General features: G+C 39.5%; 1 protein-coding gene and 1 long non-coding RNA gene across 6 annotated transcripts in view; one reads left to right on the plus strand and one right to left on the minus strand.

The window, feature by feature from the left end:
* On the plus strand, positions 1–18,308 carry LOC125695777 (uncharacterized). Its single transcript, XR_007378059.1, has 3 exons — positions 1–388; positions 7,181–7,324; positions 17,053–18,308. It is a non-coding gene; the product is annotated as an uncharacterized LOC125695777 (long non-coding RNA).
* ICA1 (islet cell autoantigen 1) overlaps positions 2,965–23,358 on the minus strand; it is a 70,419-nt gene continuing 50,025 nt past the window's right edge. The window contains exons 10-17 of one of the 5 annotated variants that reach the window (XM_048950689.1): positions 22,282–22,373; positions 21,141–21,190; positions 18,454–18,516; positions 18,315–18,356; positions 13,859–14,128; positions 8,808–8,906; positions 6,410–6,545; positions 2,965–5,786 (exon numbers count right to left, since the gene is read on the minus strand). In XM_048950689.1, the coding sequence (XP_048806646.1) occupies positions 6,424–6,545; positions 8,808–8,906; positions 13,859–14,128; positions 18,315–18,356; positions 18,454–18,516; positions 21,141–21,190; positions 22,282–22,373 (738 nt within the window). In that variant the 3' untranslated portion in view covers positions 2,965–5,786; positions 6,410–6,423. Of the gene's footprint in view, positions 5,787–6,078; positions 6,546–8,807; positions 8,907–13,858; positions 14,129–18,314; positions 18,357–18,453; positions 18,517–21,140; positions 21,191–22,281; positions 22,374–23,358 lie in introns of those variants that run through there. The other 4 variants (XM_048950691.1, XM_048950692.1, XM_048950688.1 and 1 more) reach the window with 4 other exon arrangements.

The following is a 23,358-nucleotide window of genomic DNA, read 5'->3' on the forward strand; positions in this document are numbered from 1 at the left end:
GTGGGGGGGAGGGGGTGGATTTGAGGCAAGCAGTGCAGCCTTTCTTCCTGATCGTCTCTGTTTACTGTTTAATCCTGTTTCCCTTTTACTTTGTTTTGGCAAAGTTCCCACTGCTTAAACAGTGAACTGCAGGACTGGTGGATACTCTGAGGTCCCTCCAGGCTTCAAAGTGCAGCACTGACACTGAGAAGCCGCAAAGGTCAGCAAAGCCAGTGTACGCAGATCACACAGATCACATCCCGCCTCTTCAAAATGAAAGCAAAAGCCATGAAGTGCGCTGCGTGGGAATGACAAGGGAAGGGGGGGCGATGGGAAGATGTTCATCTAAGGATTTTCGTGATTGTTATTTCCCTGCATGAAGAGCAGTAACGGCTGCACAATCTCACAGGTAGGCTTTGCTCACCTGTGCTTTGGAGAGGAGTAGAGGTGACCACAGGCCCCGTCTGAAGGCTGTGGTGTCACTGCTGCTGCTCCTCCCTGCCATGCTGGCTCTGGTGCTCTGGCTCAAACATCTCTCCACTTTTTTTTTTTTTATTTTTTGTGACATTTTCTGTGTGATCAGAGCCATCACAAGCTCTTTGTTAACAGCTAGGCAAGTGTCTGCTATACACCATGGTGTGGGTGGTGGGAGGGTGGTGGCCTGCATTTAGATTAAGTGCTGGGATGACCCTGGACCTGTACCTTGGGCAGGGTACTGAGACTTAGCAGTATAGAAGGCATTTGGGAATCAAACCCTGCCCAATTTAGATAGGTGAAGCTACCTCTGTATTTGAAGCTTGAGTGCTCGAGTTCAGTGCAGGCTGTCTCAGCAGTTATAACAGCAAAGCAGTTACCTCAGTGGCCAATGAATTTAATTTCTGTATTTTGTGCGTCAAGGATTTATAATGAGGATTGCACTTGGAATAATAGTAGGGTTACTGGTTTTTTTTTGTTGTTTTTTTTTTAATTTGCTGGATCCTGCTCCTGCTATGTTCAATGTACTTGTTTCCCTCAGCCAGCTGTTATCTGCTGACATAGGTGGAGACAAAGTGGGTGATTTCATTGTGTAGCATATTATTTCCAGCCTGTTCATGAGGCATATGGCTTCCAGTACTTGTACTGGGGCCTTTCCTACTGCATCAATAGCTGAGGAAGTCCAAAATGAAAGCAACACCCTACAGGGCAGGTCTCTGGGGACTTTTGCTTATAAAAGAAGGGAGACTGAGCTCAGTTACTCTACCCAATGGCTGAGGTTGGCTGGCAGCCATTTCATTACCTCTGGTGCATCTGGGTGGAGCGTTCGTTAACCCCATAAAGATTTCAGTGCAACTTAAAGTAAACAGGGGTCAGATAGAATGAGCCTTATCTTCACTTCTGGGAGTTGTATGTGGCTACAGGGAAATGGTAGCCTCCTTGTTCTACTGACCAGGAACATTAGACTGGTTTATAATTAGTGAATAAGGGGAAATGTCAGGGTAACGTTTAGGAGAACATTGTTAATAAAACACTCAGGTAGAACAGTGACTGACGGCACAGCCAGGCTCCCCTGGTGCTGGAGGGCTGATAGTTACCAAAGGCAAAACATGCTGTCCTTGTCTGCTGTGCACCTCAGTTGCCATAAAGGTACCTGGGTCATACTTGGAACGTGTTAATGCTGCTGCACTCACAGGGCCAGCAATTAAACTCAGGGAGGTAGCAGAAAATGAGAATTCCTGTTACTTGAGGACCCTTTGCTCTAGGGCTGAGGCACAGACTTTATGATTGCACAGCCACAGACCTGGGTCTCTGTGTCCTGTGCTGGACCAGTGGTGGGTGCTGCTGTTGGGGCACCTGCGTACAGCCCTCGCTCTGTACCTGTGCTTTTGGGTTCATACATTCTCCAGCATCATCACAAAATTATAGTTTGGGTTGGAAGGAACCTTCAGGATCACCCAGTTCCAACCCCCCCGCCATGGGCAGAGACACCACCCACCAGATCAGTCTGCCCAGGGCTCCATGCAGCTGTGCTTAAAATGTTTCCAGGCATGGGACATGCACAACTGTTCTGGGCAGCCTGTGCCAAGGCCTTACTCCCCTCAGTAAAGAATTTCTTTATACCTAATCTAAAATTACCTTCTTTCAGATTAAAACCATTACCCCATCTCCTATCACAACAGATAAGGATTCTCTCCCATTTTTCCTGTTGGCCCCCTTTAGATACCACGAGGCTGCAATGAGGTCTCCATGGAGCATTCTCTTCTCCGTGCTCAACAAGCCCAGCTCCCTCAGTCTCTCTTCATAGGAGAGGTGCTTCAGATCTCTGAGTGTCTTCATAGCCCTCCTCTGGAACCACTCCAACAGCTCCACATCTTTCTTGCACTGGGGCCCCTAGCCCTGGATGCAGTGCTTCAGATGGGGCCTTACAAAGGCAGAGCAAAGGAAGACAATCACCTCCTTCACATGCTGAGTGGGGACAGCAGCCCCAGCAGCACATGCCCAGCTCACCAATGCAGTGCTAGCCTGTCTCAGCATTGCTGCTTCTCAGCTGAGGCAAACCCTCTGCTGCCTGGCTGTTAGAGAGCTGTGTTGTTGCTCTGCTTCCTGCCTTCCCCTATGGTGGCTTATTTAAAAATAAGGTATTAACAAAGAGCTTAAACTGTAAAAGTAGGCCAACCAGAGGGTGGGTACAGCAAATCCTAGTTGAGCCAGTGTACCAAGCTTACAGGGGGGGGCTCAACTTCATATTACTTATCACCCAGGAAAGACTAGAACTGCACAAGGCCCCTGGATTACTGTGTCACAGGTTACTGTGAGGTCCAGCTCTTCAACCTGCTCTCACCTGTGAGCTAAGTGAGCAGCACTGCAGGCTGCCCAGCACACAGGGCTTCCCCTGACCACCCAGCTCCTCCTTAGCATTTCTACTGTGCCTCCCTGACTGCTGCTTGGTGGACAGAAAAGGAAGAGAGCTGGAAAAAGGGGACCCTCACATATGCTTTTACCACTCCAAGGTCTTGCTGTTGCTCTGAGTAACTGTAGAGAGTAGGCAGGACCCTCCAGGTCTTCCTCCTCTGCCTTAGGGCTAACTCACCCCACATTCATTGGAAAAACTGCAGCCAAGAATGGAACAACCAGGAGCATTTGTCACTGGTGCTCACCCAGGATCTCCAATGGTGGTATAAGATGGCAGATGCCCTGAGAAAACTCAAGTCTGACGTGACACAGTGCCTGGGTCCTCATAGCAATCTCCTGCATATTGGAGCTGTCAAGACCAGTTTGTCCAACTTCCACGCATCAAAGTACATCAATTTATAGACTCACATAATCCTTAGAGTTGGAAGGGACCTCTGAAGGCCATCTAGTCCAACACCCCTGCAATGAGCAGGGATACCACTGCTAGATCAGGTTGCCCTGGGCCTTATCCAGGAACCTGTTCCAGGGCCTCATCACCCTCACTGTAAAAGATTTTTTCCTTATATCTAAGCTCCCCTCTTTGAGATCTGCATGTGGAAAGAACAGAAGGGAACAAGCTGCATTGTATTCTATGATGCTGGAATTGAATTCCGGTCACTTATGGAGGTCATAAAAAGTTCCATGTTAGTTCTCTCCACAAGCTATTCAATCTTCCAAGGTGCACACTCCAACCTCCCAGAAATAGCTGCTCTTGGATTTGTAAAAACCCAGACTCATCAAAATCCACTACATCAACTTTAATAAACTTCCTGATGAAGACAGTTAATCAATTACCACTGTTTTCATCCACCACAGGGGGGTTCTGCAGCTGTTTTTATTTTAAGACAATTGGCTACAAAACAAGTATACGCATTTGGAATGAAGCATATTAAATCAAGATGAGCATTCTGTGTGTAGAACAATCAATGCACAATTTTGCCACAATGCTTTGCTACCCTGATGTCCCAATTACTGCTGAGCCTGTACACACATCATAGAAAATCCTCCAACAATGGCACTGTGGCATGCAGTTGCTCTGTAGCCCAGGCTGTAGACAAGCATATCCCATACGCATTATGATCAGTGAAGTATTGCTTCCACCTCTGCAATTAAGATTTCTGCCACCAAAAAATGCCTTTCTGCAAGGTGTTTCGTTTGTCTGCTCCTATTTTCTTAAATGAAATGGTCACGATAACAACACGCTGTACAGAGGGGTTTCAACTGCTTTTCTTTCAGCAAAATTACGTATTAAACACCTCTGGCTTCTTCCATTTAAAAGTGTGAAAAATGGCACAGGCAGAAAGCTAAAAATTCAAAGCTGACTAATTTTAAAAAAATATGATACAGGAATTCATAGCATGAACTGATCAGTATTGCAGTTTTAAGGGAAATACCTGCAGTTGTGGATTCTGTCACATAAAAAGTATGATCTAAAACATGACGAAGATTCAGAACACTTTTAGCTGAACCTGTGCCATGTCCTCAATTTTCCCACTTAAGACAGGAGCGTTTTGTTTGTTTGTTTTAAGCATCCTGGAAGTCTACAATCTGTGACCAAAAAAACACAAACACAAGAATTTTTTGAGTCTTATTTCTTTCTAACTCAAAGTACAGCAAATGAGCTGTTTTAGCCTCACCTTTGCTTTAATCAGAACTGCTTTACCCATTAGCTAGAATAGATGGCCCATAAGTATTCTAACAAGTATCAAGACAAATATAATCTTTGCAGATGCCTTCCTTACTGCCACAGACTGCACTCAAAGTCAGGACCTCAGGCTGCTCCCCTGCAATGCCCCAGGAAGTTACACATCTCAGGAGAGACTTCACAGGTGACAGCTTATTGAGCAAGGAGCCATTACCAAACAGCAGGAAACACTGACCTTCACAAACAGGTATCTGTGCCTCCATGAGCTTCTGTGTCCTACTGACAGCACAACAGAATGGCCCCACCCAGTGCTGGGTACTCCCTAAAGAGATCAGGCTATCCACTAAACATGAAAATACACATAAACAGCATAAATGGCAAAAACAAAAATATCTTCCATTTTTGGACTTCACAGCTATGTGGCACCTTAAGCAGCATTTTGAACATTATAAATTTGTATGCAGGTGCTCAAAACTTGACGAGGGTTCAGCCAGCTGGATTCCAGTCATTCCTGCTCACCCTTCCACCAGTACCACATAGCTTTTTAGCTAAATACACATTCATGTTGCCCAGTGCAGCCATCAGATCATGTTCTACTATGCTTGAGGAGCAGCACGGCTCAGTTAACTTCTGTATTACACAGTCACCTTGAGTTGCACAGTGCAGGTACTTAGTTATCTAACAGACCCCAAGGCAAGGATTAACTAACTGAGCATACAGTTATGAGCAGGTGAAAATCAGCTGAATTTTAAAAGGCCAAACATAATAAATTGCAAAGCAAGCCCAATACAGTACACATAGCAAGCATGCATAACTTGCAATATTAAGCAACTGCTGACACATTTTTTATACCTTCCTTTGCTATAAAGGGAGGGTCGGGAGAGAAAGAGACACCGAGTAAATTCACATTCTCTTATTATCCTATTGCAGTACTATTCCAAAACAACGTGAGGTACTGGTAATCATTAAGTACTGCCTAAAAACTGGCCATCTGTTACCTTCGGATGCTTGTTACGTACCAACTCAGCAGCACTCCACCATCTCAACCAACACTGGGAATAAAAGCACTTTCTTGTGAAAATCATTTTATTAAAGAGTTAGCGTCACAACAAGCTCAAAGTAACACATGCTTCAGAAATAAATTTGATGAAAAATACTCTGAACAGAAATATGAATGTTTTGAAGGCATGGTAAATCATCAGTTGCAAGAAACTTCTGCAAACAGGTGCAAATTCTGTTGGTGCAATGGAAAAAAAAGTCAGAAAAGAAGACTTCTGGCCATTTTGGTAGTAACAGTTTGTCTAAGAATTTAAATCAGAAAGGGCACAATTTCCATGGCTGCATAGACCCAGATGTATTTCTTCAATAATTAGCTCCAGCACAGATTTTTCATTGTGAGTACTAACAAAACAAATTTAGTTGACACCCAAATGTAGCAGTAATATATATATATATTATATGCAATAGGTGTTTGACTCATGCAGCCTCCTCACTTACATTATTTTTCTTTAATTTACTCAATAAACATTATAAAAAAATAAGCTTGCAATTTGTATTTCGTTCCAGTGTTAGCTCTGCATCACCTCAGGCAAAGACAGTGTTTTCAGCAGACAGATCATCTAATTTGGCAAGAAATCTGCCCTAATTCTTAAACTCATTTTTGTAAATCCATGTAGAAAATAAATGCAAACTCTTTATACAAAACAAGAGCAAGTAACTGTACCTATATAAAAGAGGAATTTGTTTTGTAATCATGGCACATACTTTAAAGTTTCACAACAACATACTAATTTTAATTAGTTTTTTTTTTTTTTTAAACCCCAAAACAGTGTTGATGAATGGAAGAATGTGCGTTACCATGGGCAGCTGACTCATGCATTAAGCAATTCATGTTCTTTATCAGTTTTCCCAACAGCATCAGGATTGGATAACGGGTCAAGGTCAGCAAAGATACTGAACCAGGCAGTCCGGTCTTTAGGATTCCTTGTAGGTTCTGGGGAAAAATGAATAAATAAATAAAAGTACAAACTTGGAGTTCTTCCTCGTCAGCTATTTCAAAACAAAACTGACTGAAAGTTTGGCTGAGGTCAAACAAATGCTGTTGTTTCACTTATTACTAAGGGCACTTCTGACAAGAAAATCAGAATGAGTGATTGCATTTTAAAACACCACCTTTAAAAGAATATGGAACTTCGTTAAGAACAAATGTTTTACATCTGTCTGCCTGTGTACTTTATACATCTCCTGCCATGATAAGTACAGAACACTTCAATTACAAATAGTCTCTGTCAAGCTTTAGTGAAAGGTATTTCCATAGAATCATAGAATCCTTTGAGTTGGAAGGGAACTTTAATGGTCATCTAGTCCAACTCCCCTGCAATGAAAAGGGAGAGCTACTGCAAGACAAGGTCACTCAGACCCTGGTCCAGCCTCACCATAAATGTCTCCAAGGATCTGGGTATCCCCCACCTCTCTGGGAAATCCATGCCAGTGCCTCACCACACATATAGGAAAAAAAAATACTTCTTCCTTATATCTAATCTAAATCTCCCCTTCTTCAGTTTGAAACCACTTCTTGTCCTGTCACAACAAATCCTGCTAAAAAGTCTGTTCTCTTTCTTTTCAAAGCCCTCCAGAAGATACTTAAAGGCCACTATCAGGTCTTCCTGAAGTCTTCTTTTCTCCAGGCTGAACAGCCCCAGCTCTCTCAGCCTGTCCTCATAGGAGAGGTGTTCCATCCCTGGGATCATTTTTGTGGACACACTCCAACAGGTTAGTGTCTCTCCTGTATTGAGGGCTCCATATCTGGACACAGAACTCCAGGTGATGCCTCACCAGTGCAGAGCAGAGGGGCAGGAACACCTTCCTCACACTGCTGGCCACACTTCTTTTAATACAGCCCAGGATATAGTTGGCTTTCTGGGCTGTGAAGGCACACTGCTGACTCATGCCCAGCTTCCCCTCCACCGGTACCCCTAAGTCCTTCTCAGCAGGGCTGTGCTCCATCCTTAACATCCTCCAGATTGCACTGATAGTGGGGGTTGCCACAACCCAGGAGCAAGACCTTGCATTTGAATTTGTTGAAGCTGATGAATTTCACCTGAGTCCAGTGTCAGAGACATGTACCTGTGTGTGTGAGACTGCTTGTGTACACACCTGCATGCCTGCAAAAAAGCAAAAGCTAAATGGAAGCAAACTCTACTTTCAACCTTCAGTCTTACTGGACTGAATTCCCCACACAATATCATAAATCATGTCTCAAGTACAGCTTCTAGTATAAGGGTAGATTTTTTGATTGATATTAAAAAAAATGTACAAAATAAGATGTACTCTTCTACTCAGAAGGATAATGTTGAACACTAAATGAAAGCATTTTTTGTCAAATAAGGAATTTATGGGCAAAATATGCTCTGCTTGGCATTAATTCCATCTTCATGTCTGTGAGGCTAGAGAACCTGTCACTTTCACAGACACAGATTTTAGAGTAGCCGAATGCTCTTCGTATTTCTGGTGAAGGTATTGCAGCTGAGACATCTTATTTATCTCCCAACCAGTTCCCAAAACATCCTAACTGTCTTTTTCTACTAGGCTAAAAGCAGTCATTAGTTTAATCCTGGGAGGCAGGGGAAGGAATACACAGTGCTCCTTCCTTCTGCACTGACCATATCTGAAACAACTTCTGCTTGAAAATGAATGCACAAAATAGGCTGCTAACTAGAATAAGGATGCAATGCATTCCTGGTTCTCCTATCAAAAAAGCCCTAGTCAAAATCAGCAGGGCTTTGTCTCAGTAGATAGCAGGACTATACTCTTCGCCACAAGCGAATTGTTTCATACAGACAACTACTGATATGATGCATGTTATCAGTGAAATTTATGATGGCTCTTCTGTCTTATCAGTAGCCTGCATTATAGCCTAGAGCCTCAGAACACTCTTTAGCTTACACTAGTGCATGCAGATGCTTTTCCGTATGACTCAAAATTGAAGTAGCAGAACAAACTGTAGTGTGAGCTCACTTGTTACTCAGTACATTATTCTTCTGACATACCAGCACTGAAGCCTACAAACAAAACATACGCACAAACACTGTACATATAATCAACACTGAGAGAGCAAAGCAGTAGCAACAAAACTCTTGATGTGTAAATGCTATAAAAACAGGCTTTGTTGTGGTAGATGAGGTGAGAAAACTAGCAAGATGTAAGTCACAGTTAAAGAGGAAAAGCAAAGCATCTCAAAAACTAAATGACTTACCACCTTTCACTGGCGTCTTGTTAGCATTCACATTCAGGCTGTTTGGTTTCTGTGCTGGCTGTGGTATAGACAGGGGGCTCCCACTGTTAGCTGCCCACCCTAAAATTCAATAGTATAGCAGCATTAGTGGTAAGAATTACCTTGTCAGCTCTGAGACTTCACTCTCCAGCAGCACAGTGCTCACACTAGGTGATGGAGCACAGTGCTGTTTTGGTTACGGCCTTCTCTATCTTTCCTCGTACATGAGAAATCAGCAGGAAGATACTGCAGACAAACAACACCCTTAAGAACAGAGCATCTGTGGATCAGTTTCTTCATCTCCAGATTCAAGGAACTGTTTACACTTTTCACACCTTTAACCTAGCTAAAGAAAGATAGGGTTGTTTTGGTATTTTTTGTATCTTTAATCCAATCACACTTAATATGCCAGTATTAAGTGTGCCACAGCTGTAGAATGAGGAACATCAGCTACACATGGGCAAAAAACATTTTTTTTTTTTTACATCTTCCTTTACTTTTACAGTTCCAAACATTTATTTCATCAACTGTTCCAGAAACAAATGCATTTTGTGGCCCTGGGTTATTTAATGAATTATGAAATCATTAATTCTGAAAAAAGACATCATTTGTTGCCAAACACTGAAGAATTAAATTCTAGATGAACTACTTGCAGCTAACTTAAAGCTGGGTTTTAATTGAGTGTATTTTAGTTATCCTTCATGGTAAGGATCTTCTCACCAGGGAGAGAGCAACTATGTGGAAAGAAGTGAAACTGGGTATTCACAATTTATTGTTCCTCTGCGCACATAACCTCAAGATAATAATGACAACTGCAGTTATTGAAGCTGGATGAGCCAGGCTGGCAAAATGAATTAGGGACAGCATACCACAGAAACATAGGAAAAATGGTCCGTGGTTTAAGGTATTTAAATTATTATGCTTTATCACATTTAGAGGACCGGAGGTCATATTTCTAATACCAGGATTAGAATACAGATGTGATTAGATTGCTTCTATTTCTTATTTCAATGCCACCTCCTTTAAGTGTTGCCTTGGTCAATTATCCATCCACCTCAAGGAACTCGTATATCTAATTCTTCAGTATCTGAAACAAGATATTCATCTGTACACATGGCTAGTATTTCCTTTTTCAGCCTCTTTTTCTACAAGTTCACACTCTCACATCCTTTATCTGTTCTCGTCTTCCTTCCTCCCCTTACTTTCTTCACTTTTGAGACCACTGTCAGATAGCAAGAGCTGCTGCAACAGCCATTATGTTACAGAAACCCTTCCTTCCTCTAACAGCTTATTCTCATCACTCTGATCTGGCATTGACTATAAAGGACTCAAGGCCCATGCTGTGTTATTAAAAGGAAGCAAGAAGAGTGTTTCTATAAAAATCACATAGATCAGAAAGGGAATTTTAAGCCACAAACATCCTCTGTATCTCTGAGAAACTTAAAACTTCCTGAAAATCTGGATGCAGAAGGCTCACATACGTTTGTTCTAGGCAAAGGCAACAAAGGCTTACAGGCCAGCTTATACCTCCTGAAAATGTGATCTTAAGAGTTTAATCTTTCAAATTAAAAAAAAATAAGGCATTAACACTTCAGAGTGACATACTTTTCATACTTTTTCATACATTTTCTCTGCTTGTATTACAAAAGAGAAGAATGGCAGAGGACACAACTACAGAAAACTGTAATGCTTTCATTTGCACGCGTATGCATTGCGGGAAAGTGCTTTGCATGTCATGGATAGCAGTGGATAAAATGAGAGTTTCAAAGAACGGGGCCAAATCCTAATTTCAGAGCAATGAATGGGCAGTGCTGCCTGGAAAGTTTCTGTGCAAGTTCCACTGCCTTCAGTGAGCTCAGGAAGAAACCAATATGATCGTGCATCACTGCAAATGTGGGAGCACAGAGTGGAACACTGTGAGGCACCCAGCTGCTTGGACCCCTCCGTTTGACTCTCTGAGCTGAGATCTGGTGAGCCCACATGGTGCTGTGCTCTGGGTCTCTTCATTACAGCACAGGCAGCTCAAGCATCACTTTGAAAGCAAAAAAAAAACCTAACCATAAAAAAATCCAATCAAAAATGTTCTGTAAAATAGACAATGCTCATATTATGAAATTCTGGATCCATGAAGGCTTTGGGAAAGATTGCCACAGCATTTTTATGAAATACTTTCATGAATTTTGTTTTTACCACCCACTCACGGTGAGCTGCAGAGAACAAAGCCTGTGCCTTTCAAAACCAAACTACAGTCTGTATCAGTGTAACAGCATTTGCTGGCCCCACACTTGTTTTAGTTTGCCTTGTTCACAGGGCAAATTCATTCTGTGACTAGACAGAAGGTTATCGCTGTGACAGCAAGGAAACCAAACAGCTTGCTCTTCAGCAAGCTTCTTCACAAAGTTACCACAATTAAATTTAGAAATGGAAACAGTAAGCTGCACATTTTCTTACCGACTAGAATATGTGCATATGTAGGTGATACAAAGAGGAATTCTCAGTGGGGTAAGTAAATGTGGCCATAAACATGAAGGAGAAAGCCAGTGCTCTCTGTGAAAAAGTGGCATGGCAACTGAACTGCAAAGCTGTATTTAGAATGGGATATAAAAGATTCACTGGGATCATACTTTGTTTTTGATATTTGTGTGTATATATATACACACACACACACACACACACATATATATATTTTTAGACATTTTAAAACAGCACTTGGTAGTCCCCTAGCAATTTGGAGTCCCATTGTGCTAGATCCTGTCAATAAATACAGCCAGAGAGAACTCGGAGCTGGGAATTCCTGACCGTAACAGTTTACAACCTGCATAGCACTGTGCCTGTTTTACAGATTAAGATCTGAGGCAGAGAAAAAACAAAGCCTCAAAGATTTATGAGTGTGCTTAACATAAAATAAGTAAGTAATCCCACTGAAGTTAATAGAAAAGTTAACGTGCTTAAAGTTAAGCATGTGAGTTTTAAGAATTTTTATGGTCTTAAGGCCAAATTCACACAGGAAGCATGCACATCTAGGCTCTGCTGCAGCACCTCACACTGAATAATTATTAAACAATCCCATCAATTAGGGGGAAAAAAAAGTACAGCACAGTGCACAGATGTATCCCAAATGCCTCAGTAAAATATCCATAACTCACATATTCTAATATTTTTGTTTAGACATGCTTCTACTGCAGCTAGTATTTTTTTTGTTTTCTAAACAGTCACTGCTCACAGATCTGACAAGGTTATATGAAAGAAGTCCCATGAAGTGAAATGCAGTTTCAGAAGAAATGAGATTTCACAAGATATAAAAAGCATACAATTTCCTTCAGATAAAAAGTAAAAATAATGCATTTCACTTGACTACTAGACTCAGCCAGGAACATGATGATTATCAGATATGATCATTTGAGTTGACTGGCTTTTCAAATGCCAGTAGATCAATTACCATTATCTTCTCCCAAAATCATGGAAATTAATTTGAAAACATTAATCTGTTTTACTCTTTTAATGTGTGATTCTACTATGATGTTACACTGACAGAACTACTTTCCTATTTCTAGTGCTTCATGAATGCAACATACGTAACTTGCACAACCAATGTCACTGTCTCATGCAAGTGGAAGAGACAGCAACAAAACAGATACTCAGCTGTCTGAATATATTATATACATATATGCATAAATATTTCTCCTTGAAAAAACATTTACATTTAAAAACATACAAAAAGTCAAGAAAAGCAATTCTCAGAACATATATATCGCTATTTTTACTCATTTGCTTAAAATCTGTGTACGCCCTTGCATCAAAAAAGGTGTTTTTCATTGTTCCTTTTGTCCCTGTTCCATTTGACAATGCAGTGACTAAGACTCATTTTTTTTCTGTTCCTATTGTATGTAGTCAATTCCTACACTGTTCCAGTCCCTCTTCGTTCTATTAATCATACTCATATATGCATATATCTAATCATAAAATTGCACAGCGTTGCAAATGTCATTTGCCCAGCTCTCATCTAAATATTGAAGTCAGTGAACCCAAGTATCTTGCTTGTGCTGGGAAGAAGGAACAGTAACTGAATTAATTACCAGGTAACTTTGACTTTCTTATTCTTGCCAAAATGACACAGGTCAGTACATATCCTACGTGATTATATGAGTTTCACAGGTTCCAAGAAGTAGTCTTCAGGATGAAATCAGTCTGCTAGTCTTACTACAGCACTCTTCCCCAAAGGAGATGAAAACGACTGCTGGGACAGGGCCCAAAACAGCACGATCCTCCTCCAGTTTGCAGCACCCTACACAGAATCTGGGCTGGCAGCTACAGACAGTGGGGTGGGTAAAGGTAGCTGTTGTTGGCTGATTAACCACGCTCCCTCCCTCAGGCCAAAGAAGCAGTGGGAAGGCTTTCCTCTTGTATCCCCTTCTTCCTTTCCCCTTCCCATTGCTCAAAAAGCTCAAGAAAGAGAATAGCATAGAACACCAGGGAGAGGAGGAGTGGTCACTTGTATCAGTAGACAGATGTGCAGCCTACAACACAAATTCACCAGCGTGGCTGCTAGGAAAAGGTATTCCACTCTTACCTCACTTATATCCCTACCCGACAACAGTGTAGGATACAGAAAATAAATGCAATTGATTTTCACTAAGTTGTTTAAAAGTAGTATTTCCAGACAAAATACAGTAATCATTTTTGGTTCTTTGGCCCCTTAACAAACAGACACAGCAGTCATAGTTCAAACAGTAAAACCCATTCACACGTATTTTCTAATACAGAAAAAACATGTCAAAGACCTTTCAGGAATAATAATGAAAATATTCAAGATAATTATTCTGACTTCAGGCTTTAAAGTAATTCCTTCACAAATCTAAATGCAGGGCTAGAAGAAAAATGCATGTTCCTCTCCTCTCCAGGTCACATTTCACTTTAACTTCAGCATTTCTGCAGCTATGGCACAACATCACTACACTTCTAAATAGCAGAAAGCCGTACTCTGAAGCTTAAAAGCAAAAACAAAATGATAACATATCAAGATGAGCTCTTACCATGTAAAGATGACTGCAAGTCATTCATATTTTGGTCTAATAGTTGAGAGGGCAAATAGCCTGATGGAGTCAATGCCACAGCTGAACTGTTATCCTCATCTCCAGCTGAAGAGTTCATGGCAAGATCATCCTGTCCAAAAACATCTGTCCATTCTTTGCTGAATTCTCCCTCTTCCAGGGAGGAAGCACTGAAGATATCATCCAGTATTACCAAGTCATCCTTATCGCCAGGTTCTGATTTCAAGGACTTTGCAAACTGCTCCTTTGATGCTGTCTCAGAACAAAACAGAAAGTAAAGATAAATCAATATTAAAACAATCAAGGAATGGAAGCCACATTTTCAAAATATTTAGTCTAGTTTCTATGTATGAACTAAGATGGGATATTTTTTTCTATGAATACTTGTCATTTTCTCTTGTAGAACTAATTCTCTTGGACACCTGGGCTTGTAGTTTATGCAACAAATTATTCCCTGATTACCTTAGATAACAGTACTGCACTTCAAACTCGTTGTCCATTAAAAATACTGCAAGCTTACATAACTAATAGATACTGCACCAAAATCAATACATAGTTTAATACCTAAAAACACAGGAGAAAAGTACTGTGAAGTATTACATAAGCTACTTTTTGAAGTATTACATAAACCTCCTCTCAAAACAATCAGATGATTGATACAAGCAGAAAACAACTGGAGATGATTGTAGAATTCTGTGAGAACATACTTAAGATGGCCTTTATAACTTTCTATTCATTGCTCACAGGGATATGCTGTTCTTCTCCAAAGGGTGCTGTTTTATCACGTAACTTTTGAATTCTCATATCCAGTAAGAACCACAATCCTTTCCACTAGCTTACATAACATTTGGAAAGAGAAAGAATCATCTATGAATGCCAAGTGTTATTTTACCTGGAAACATTTAGAGTTCCACTGTGGGAGCAAATAGAGGACAAAAACAGTGGTTAACAATGCTGATGTTATGTTACTGAAACCCAGATCAGTTTATCTTAACTACGCTCATTTCAAACTTGTGGTAAGGCTCAGAAACAAATTCAGTTTTCCAAATTGCTGATATATCAGTTGAACTCTCCACGTTTCATACAGCTTGCAGAGATGTTTTAACATTTTGGGGTTGAGATAAAAGATTGATAGTGGCACCGTGCTTGCTACCAGAGCAACTGGTCATTTGATTTAAATTCAATTGCCTTCTCAAGAAAGCTCTCTTTTAATAGCTGCAGTAATTTACAATGAAACGGCTGAAGTTGAGTCATAGGAGAAAAAAACAGCACAACTGTTTTAAAAATAGGTAGATGAGTCAACATACACACCTATGTACTAAGAAACAAAGAAGACAACACGTAATACAACGGTTTTTTAAATTGCTGAAGTCAACACTGATGCTGAGCTCCTCTCTAATTCACATTTTATGCTCCCTCACATGACCAAAAAAGTAGGAGCTATTACAAACAAGTCAATTCTAATGTTCCCACTAGACTATAACTAAAATACCATAGAAAACAACTTGTTCTCATGAATACTGAGTTGCTTTCCAATCTTCACATAAATAGCAAAGAATGTTAACATTCCCCAAGAACCTACAATTCCCCCAAATCTCTCTGTTCAAGCAGCAATGCGGCGGGGTACATTCTTACATAGGGAAAAGATGCTTGCTGTTTCAAAGACGTGTAAGAACTGTGATTTCTACCGGATGACACCATCTCAAATCGGCTTTCAGTAGGCTCCTTCATGAACTTAGAAGGCTTGCAGGGGGGACTCAAAGAAGGCATCATTAATAACAGCATACTACCAATACTAATCACAAATTACTTTTACAAAATATGTTACAGAAATTCAGCAGTGAACAGCTTAGGGAAAAAAATTGCTTCATTTGGGTATCCCATTGCAGAAGTACCATTTCTACTGGAAGAGAAAGTAAAGTAAAACACAGCTTTACATCAGAGAACCACTTGAATCTTGCAGTACTTCACATAACCACCATCTCTTATCTCAGCAGTCTTTCTGGTTTTCCTGGGGAGAGAATGCAGACAGAGTAGGGGATGATAGGGTGGTGCCTATGCTGAAGCTACCTCAAGTAAACAGCAGTAAAGCTCTGCTTGTTTGCAACAATGGTTATCTTGAAAACAGTCTTGCTTATCGAGATATTACTCGTGTGGTATCTGTCCTAGATTACTAGAATTATATGGACTTTCTCATCTCACCTATAAAGCTTCTATTATTTCTTTTCCCATTTCACTGCCTATTTTCACAGTTGAAATTGCTTCTTCACCTTCACATTCTGCCCTTAATCTTAAAAATATCCATGAAAAAAATCCACAAACTCCCAGTAAAAGACTGAAAAACCCAACGTCACGATATTCTCTTCTGTGTCTGATTGAACAAGCATCTAGCAATACTTGAACTCCTTTGCAAACATTCCTCATTTTGCTGTTATTAGAAAAATAAATAAATAGGAAGATAAATTAAAAATATTTACAATTATACATTATTTGAAATACAGGATAAAGACTACCTTTTAAGTCACACACAAAAGTGTACCTCTAACTACACTAGTGCAGTTAAAATAGCAAAATAGTAATTAGTCTAAATCTAGCTAGTATGTAAAATCTAGGTTGATAGCTAACATTAACACAAGCATCTTTGTCAGATGTAGCTACTCCACAACTACTTTCATATTGACTTAACTATTTCACTAAAGAAAAAAAACCAACAGGCTTTTAACTGACATGACTCAACTTGTATGAACAATAACTGTATGCATTATCTATATCTGAAGGTTGAAGAGCATACGGTTCAGGAAAAAACCAGAAGGGAAAAAAAAGGCCACATGCTAACTTTTTATTTGTTAACCACAGAAAAGAAGTTATCACTATCAGTTCACAGATTAGGATTGCTATGTGCAGAGGTAGCCAAGGAAACTTTCAGTGTTTCTGCCTGGGTTAAGATGCAATTTCCCCCTCAGTACAAGCCCGTGGCAAACCAAAGTCACAGTGTTTGCAGATCTGCTGTTGCTTACCCAGTGGAAGGCTGTACCTTAAGTAGCCCAAATAAAACTCTCTGACTTGTGTGGCTGACTAAACCACACAAAGGGACTTCTTTGGTTCTTTGTTTGCTTTCTGAGCTGCCAGATTATTTTGATCTTGTTGTTAAGGTTTTTTTTACTCATTCTTTTCAGATGAACAAGTGAAGAGCAAATGAAAAACTGCATGCAGAATTCTTATTGCACAAGAGAATTCAATATAAACCATCTGGCAAGTAAAACAGCACCCTTTGGAAAAGAACAGCACATCTCCTTGAGCTGCTGCTAATCTAACAAAAGTGAAAGGATAGGAATAGAACCTGGAATTAATGCCATTGCTCTCACATCTATTTGAGAACAACACAGCAGGTTTAATTAACTATATGGCTGAAAGAAGTTACCAGTTCTTAAATGTTTTCTAATATTTTCACTGTTGGTATAAAACTAGTGGTTACTATTGTATTGCTAAGTGAAGAGTTCACAGAATCACAGAATCATAGAATGGCCTGGGTTGAAAAGGACCTCAAAGATCATTGAGTTTCAATCCCCTGCTATGTGCAGGGTTGCCAACCACCAGACCAGGCTGCCCGAGCCTCATCCAGCCTGGCCTTGAATGCCTCCAGGGATGGGGCATCCACAACCTCCTTGGGCAACCTGTTCCAGTGCATCACCACCCTCTGTATGAAAAACTTCCTCCTAATATCTAACCCAAACCTCCCCTGCCTCTGTTTAAAACCATTCCCTCTGGTCCTATCACTACCCACCTATGTAAACAGTCATTCCCCCTCCTGTTAATAAGCTCCCCTTAAAGTACTGGAAGGTCACAACGAGATCCCCTGGAGCTTACTCTTCTCCAAGCTAAACAAGCCTGGTTCCCTCAACCTTTCTTCACAGGAGAGGTGCTCCAGCCCTCTGATCATCCTAGTGGCCCTCCTCTGGACATGTTCCAAGAGCTCTGAATCTTTTTTGTGCTGGGGGCCCCAGGCCTGGATGCAGTATTCCCAAGGGACCTCACAAGAGCCGAGTACAGGGAGACGATCACCTCCCTCTCCCTCCTGGCCACCTTTTTTAATGCAGAGACTGCAAAAAGTTATAGCAGAGGTAAGGTTTATTGTGCAACCTACTTCAATGGAGCAAACCAATTAATATAACCAATTCAATATAACCTTGAATCACCTGCTGGAATGTTTTTATCCTCAGTAAGGTTTGTTTTATATTCTTATATCAGGCACAGTGTTTCAACTGTTTATGAAGTTGAACTTCCTTTAATGCTGTTTAAATACTGCAACTGAATAATTTCATTAAGAAACATATTAACCTTTCAGATTATGAAAGCAATAAAGAACCAAGATTAAAATTGGCACTTGGCACCTATGATTGAAAAGTAAATGAAACAGATATGCACAAATGTTTCATACCATTTTCTTCAGGATGCAGGTCTAATAAGTCATCTACAGCACCTAAGAATAAAAAAGAAAAAATTAAAAGCAACAGGAGATTTGCAGTACTGACAAACACCTTGTATACATCTAGATGTAGTTTCTTTAGACACTTCACCTGACTTCTGTTTGTGGTTACAATTTCCTTGTAACTTGGATAGGGAATCCTTGCCATCATGAGCTGTAATCAAGAGCCATGAACACATCAAATCACACTTGGCACTTGATGGTATTGAAAGAATGAGAACATGTTCATAAACAATGTCACAATGTTCAACATGCAACATTTGCTACTCATGCTTAAAATGAACCTGGTCACCATGGGTGAAAGACCCAAGATATTTAAAAATACTTGTAAGTAACATTTCTGAATAATAACAAGACAAAATCTTCCTCTGCAACACCACCTGCCCCACAAGACCATCTCCTGGCTAGGTGCACCCAAATGAGGGAACCCCTGAACTGAACTTTCCTTCAGAAGCAGATTTATTAAAAAAAAAAAAAAAAAAAAAAAAAAAAAAAAAAAAAAAAAGTTTGTACTTCCACAGGGCAGAAGAGAGAACAAAAGTGCTCAGGATCTCATCAATCCTTAAACTGCTTTTCTTGACTATGTATCAGTTTATTATACAAACTGGATGTTAAGAAGTGGAAGCAGTTGATGAGGAGAGCTGTGAATAAACAGTCCCATCACTAGTGGCACCATGTTGATTATTTTAGGATATGAAGATGTATTAAAAAAAAAAAAAGCAGAACAAAAAAACCAATCTTAGCAATGTCAGAGACTTGTTAGTATATGAAGAGGGGAAAATTCAGCAAAAGTATTCCAAAATAATTCAGTTCCTTCTAGAGATGAAGGAGAAAGAGACACAACAAGGTATTTATATTATGGATAATACTTATGAGCTGTCAAATATTTCAGTAAGTGACAACGTCTGCTAAGAAAATACTTTAGAAGTCAGGTTTTTATATAAAAAAAATATATATTTAAATATCTGGTAAAGTAAGTATCCAATTGCTTAACCGCAAAGAGGTTGAAACTTCTAATTGCCAAAAAAATGTCCTGATGCAGTGCCACAATTAAGGAAAACACACACACACACAAAAAAAAAAACCAGTGATTCAAATAATTGTAGGTAACTATGGGCTGGTAAAAGAACAGAAGTACAAGTGCTCCTGTAATAAAATGTATTTTTATGGAAAATAGGCTTAGTTTGAAAGTTAATAAATGGAGATCAAACCAAAACAGTAACAACAACACCACCACCACCACCAACTATTCAATTCTTTGATAAAACTATGAGCTTTTTTAGCAAAGAAATTTGTTTAGAAACAAGTTGGCTTTCCACTATGCAGCCTTCCAGCTAGAAAGCTAGCACTGCGTAATATCTATAAGAAACATACTGAATGGATTAGGAACAAGACAACTAACAGATGTCAAAAGAAGTTGTTGGCAAAAATAATTGCAAAGTAGAAGTGTTTCCAGTTTAGATCTGCAAGGTTTAGTGTTATATTCATTGCTTTTCAATGGCTTTAGCAGCCATCTGGAAGTAAACACAGAATCCCTCCTAAAAAAAAAATGTGCAAACAACTTCCAGACTGTTAGAGGTGGTCATTCAGGCCAGTCACTTAGTTACTACAGTAAAGCTGGAGAATTTAATACCACTAGTTCTTAAGATATATCTTTAGGAATAAAGAATATAAACCATGCTTCAGAATGGAAGAATGAGTCCTGGAAATCTGTGACTAAAGTGAACCATGCTTTCATAAATTTAAAAAAAAAAAAAAACAACAAAAAAACACATGCGAGCTTCTAACTTGACATAACTGAAAAAATGAGATAGTTCTAGAAATAGAAAAATAAAGAAGGCAATGAGTAGAAACAGGAATGTGACTTTAGAAACATTACTGGTGAAACTAATATCAGAAATGTCTTGTACAGTAATACTGCTCAAATATTAAAAGTGATGCTGGACAAGGAATGGAAACAAAAACTTCAAAACTAATGGACTAGAGAAGATGTATTACAGATACCAATATGGTTAGCCTATCATGAGGAGGATCTGAACTGCAAGATTCTCTATTAATTTAGTACATAAAAATATACTTTAAAGTCATAGCATAACTTGGATGGACATCTGTGTGCCATTTTGTGAGCCATTCATTAGTGTAGAGCTCGCTATGAAGTTGGATCAGGCTTTCCAGGGATGTGCCTCAAACATCTCCAAGGATGACAGTTTCTGTAAGGACTTATTCCAACTTTTTGCCACCCTTGCAGAGAACACTCTTTCTAATACCTAAATGTAGTTACATTTTCCCCTCCTGTCATTCGTCTCCATCATCTACCATTCTTTCATTGTGAATCTTCAACTAGAGCCTGGCTGTGTCACTGGATAATAACCACATGTCAGGTCATTGGCAGAAGCTGAATACGACTTTGCCCACCTTTTAGCTGTAAGTTCCACTGAATTCAACGAGTTATTAACAGAGGGGATGTTTAATCACTGGAATAAACTAGTATGCTAAGTAGCACAGTTTCCCTGTCTTCACATCTACTGATCAGAAAATTCTTTCCTTGAAGATGTGCTCAGTGTAAGAATTATGCTTTGGAAAGCAAACTATTTGCCTGAGAGTAACTGAGTGAAATGCAGTGGGATACAACACATAAGACATTATCTTTAACAGATCTTCCTGGCATTTTTATGCATTGTAGGGATTTACTTATTGAAGCTAAACATACATTAAACAAACAAAAAAGAAAACAACATATATTGCATTTATGAGTTGTAAATACATGAAATAAAATACCTGAATAGTCTGGTTCCTTGGTATGACTCTCCTCATCTAATGAAATCAACCTTAATTTGAAAGAGTAAGAAACATTAAGAAAACAATTCTAGGAACAGCAAATGTATTATTCTCTTTTTGGTCACACCATTACAGAATCATAATGATAAGGAGGAAACAGTAATTCATATGGACTCCTGCTTTTGCTATATTTGCTGGTTTGTTGTTGAATTTTATTGTTGTATCAGAAGAAGTCTAGTGAAAATCAAAATAAGACTGAAGACCAACTGTCAAAACCTACCAGCTTCTCATTCTTCACCTAACTAAATATATGTAATGAAAGCACAGAGTGTTCTGTTTTGGTCAGTGGATGTAAACCTAAACAAGTAAAATAACTTTTATTATAAATAGCCAAGCAAAATCCACTAATTGTCAGTCAAGCTGTTCTCTGCTTTTTGACAACTTATCCTTAGCTGGGTGCTTCACTTAAGCACAGATAGTCAAAACAACAGGTGGCAGCAGGATTATATCAACATAGCATCTCCTTGCAACTGAATCCTGATGGTCCCATAGGGGAGGGATCACATCTCATTCTCCTGTTCTTCTGTTTCTATAGCAGCCCATTCATAAGTCTCTCTCACCTCAGAGCTACAGGTAACCCAAACCTTGATAGCATCAGCACACTTAAATGCACTTTTTACTAAGTACCTCCTTTTTCATTGGATTACTAACCAGTGCTGTATACATTACAAAAATTAATTGCTGCTCAAAGCAATCAGGAATCCATATCCTATTCCCAGGTGAAAGGAGATGCTGCTGAAGGGAGAAATAGAATGCTCACATATCTTCTCCCATATGATGCTGCTTTACTAAGGAAAAGATGAAACAAAAGCTGAAAAATAAAGACATGGCTAAGAAAGATGAGAAACATATCAGGTTTAATGGATCTTTTTCAAGCTCTGAATTTCATCTTAAAGTTTATTAATTTTCATACACACAAAATATTTCAGTAATGCTTGCATTAAGCTTACTTTTTGCTAACGTGATCAAATTACCCGTGTCTCTCTTTTCAGTTTTAAATGTTTGGTGACCTCTGTAACTAGAAATCAGATTATACATATAGAGATACTTATTATTTTGAGATACAGTGCATATGACTTACTGACTCTGCTGATCTTCTGATTTGGTGCTCTCAGTCTGCGGGTCCTCCTTTTCTGCTGTTTCTCTTAGTTTATTCACAGGATCTTGCAAACTCTACATTATATTGATTACATAAGTGAAGAGAGAGAAGAAGAAAAGATTCAGGGAAACAAAGGTGTATCACATAAAGCCAAACAAGACTATAAAGACTACATAATTTAGTATAAAAGTACATCTGATACAAGTAGATTCACTTCTTAAACCTATTTGCTCCTCATACTGCTTCTTTATTTCTTTACTCTTTTTTCTTCCTGACCCAACTATTCTTAGGACCTTAGCAATAGCAGCGTAATACAAAGGTACTCCTCATATTCTGAACCTGAAAGCAAGAGTTAAAATCTCAAATCATTAGGTAAGAGGCCAAGTGTGATATTACCATAGCCTAACAACCCCCTTACAACGTGGAAGACCATACTATAAGACAACAGCAGTTTCATGGCGTGCACTTTTATATGCAAAAGTTGGGCATGTGAAGAAGCCAAGATACGAAGCACTGTATTCTCACTGAGATTAGAGAACTGGTTGCCCCCACAGTCAATATTGTTCATTAATTAGTGTTGCTGTATGAAAACTTAAACGAAGATAGTATTTAACATGTTCACTAAGTCCAGCTCATGTAAGGAATAAAGGTTACTGTCCCCAGTCCACCATTCGCTATGAGAAAAATATTCCCATAAGTTGTAGGTCTTGTTTGCACCACCTTGTTAACCAGAATCTGTTAGTCACTAGAAGGGGCATTCCAGTGTCTGTTTCTGTTAGTACTTGTGCATACAAGGATATGTACTTCTCTGTTTTAGAAACCAAAATACAGGATTTGTCAGATACTGCAGTTGTGTGGTTTTTTTCCCTCTTAGTGAATTAATGCCTACCTAGTACCACAGATTAATTTTTTACAAGCATCTAGACCACTGCAGACATCATGTTTTGAAAAATGAGGGATCACAAAGGCTTCACCAATAATTAGAGGCCTTAAAGAAATGTACCTTACTTTATGGCTGTCGTATTTTTCCAACACTATAACAGTGCAATGCCAAAGCCA

Source organism: Lagopus muta, chromosome 7 (genome assembly GCF_023343835.1).
Source record: "Lagopus muta isolate bLagMut1 chromosome 7, bLagMut1 primary, whole genome shotgun sequence".
In the NCBI taxonomy this organism is placed as follows: Eukaryota; Metazoa; Chordata; class Aves; order Galliformes; family Phasianidae; genus Lagopus; species Lagopus muta.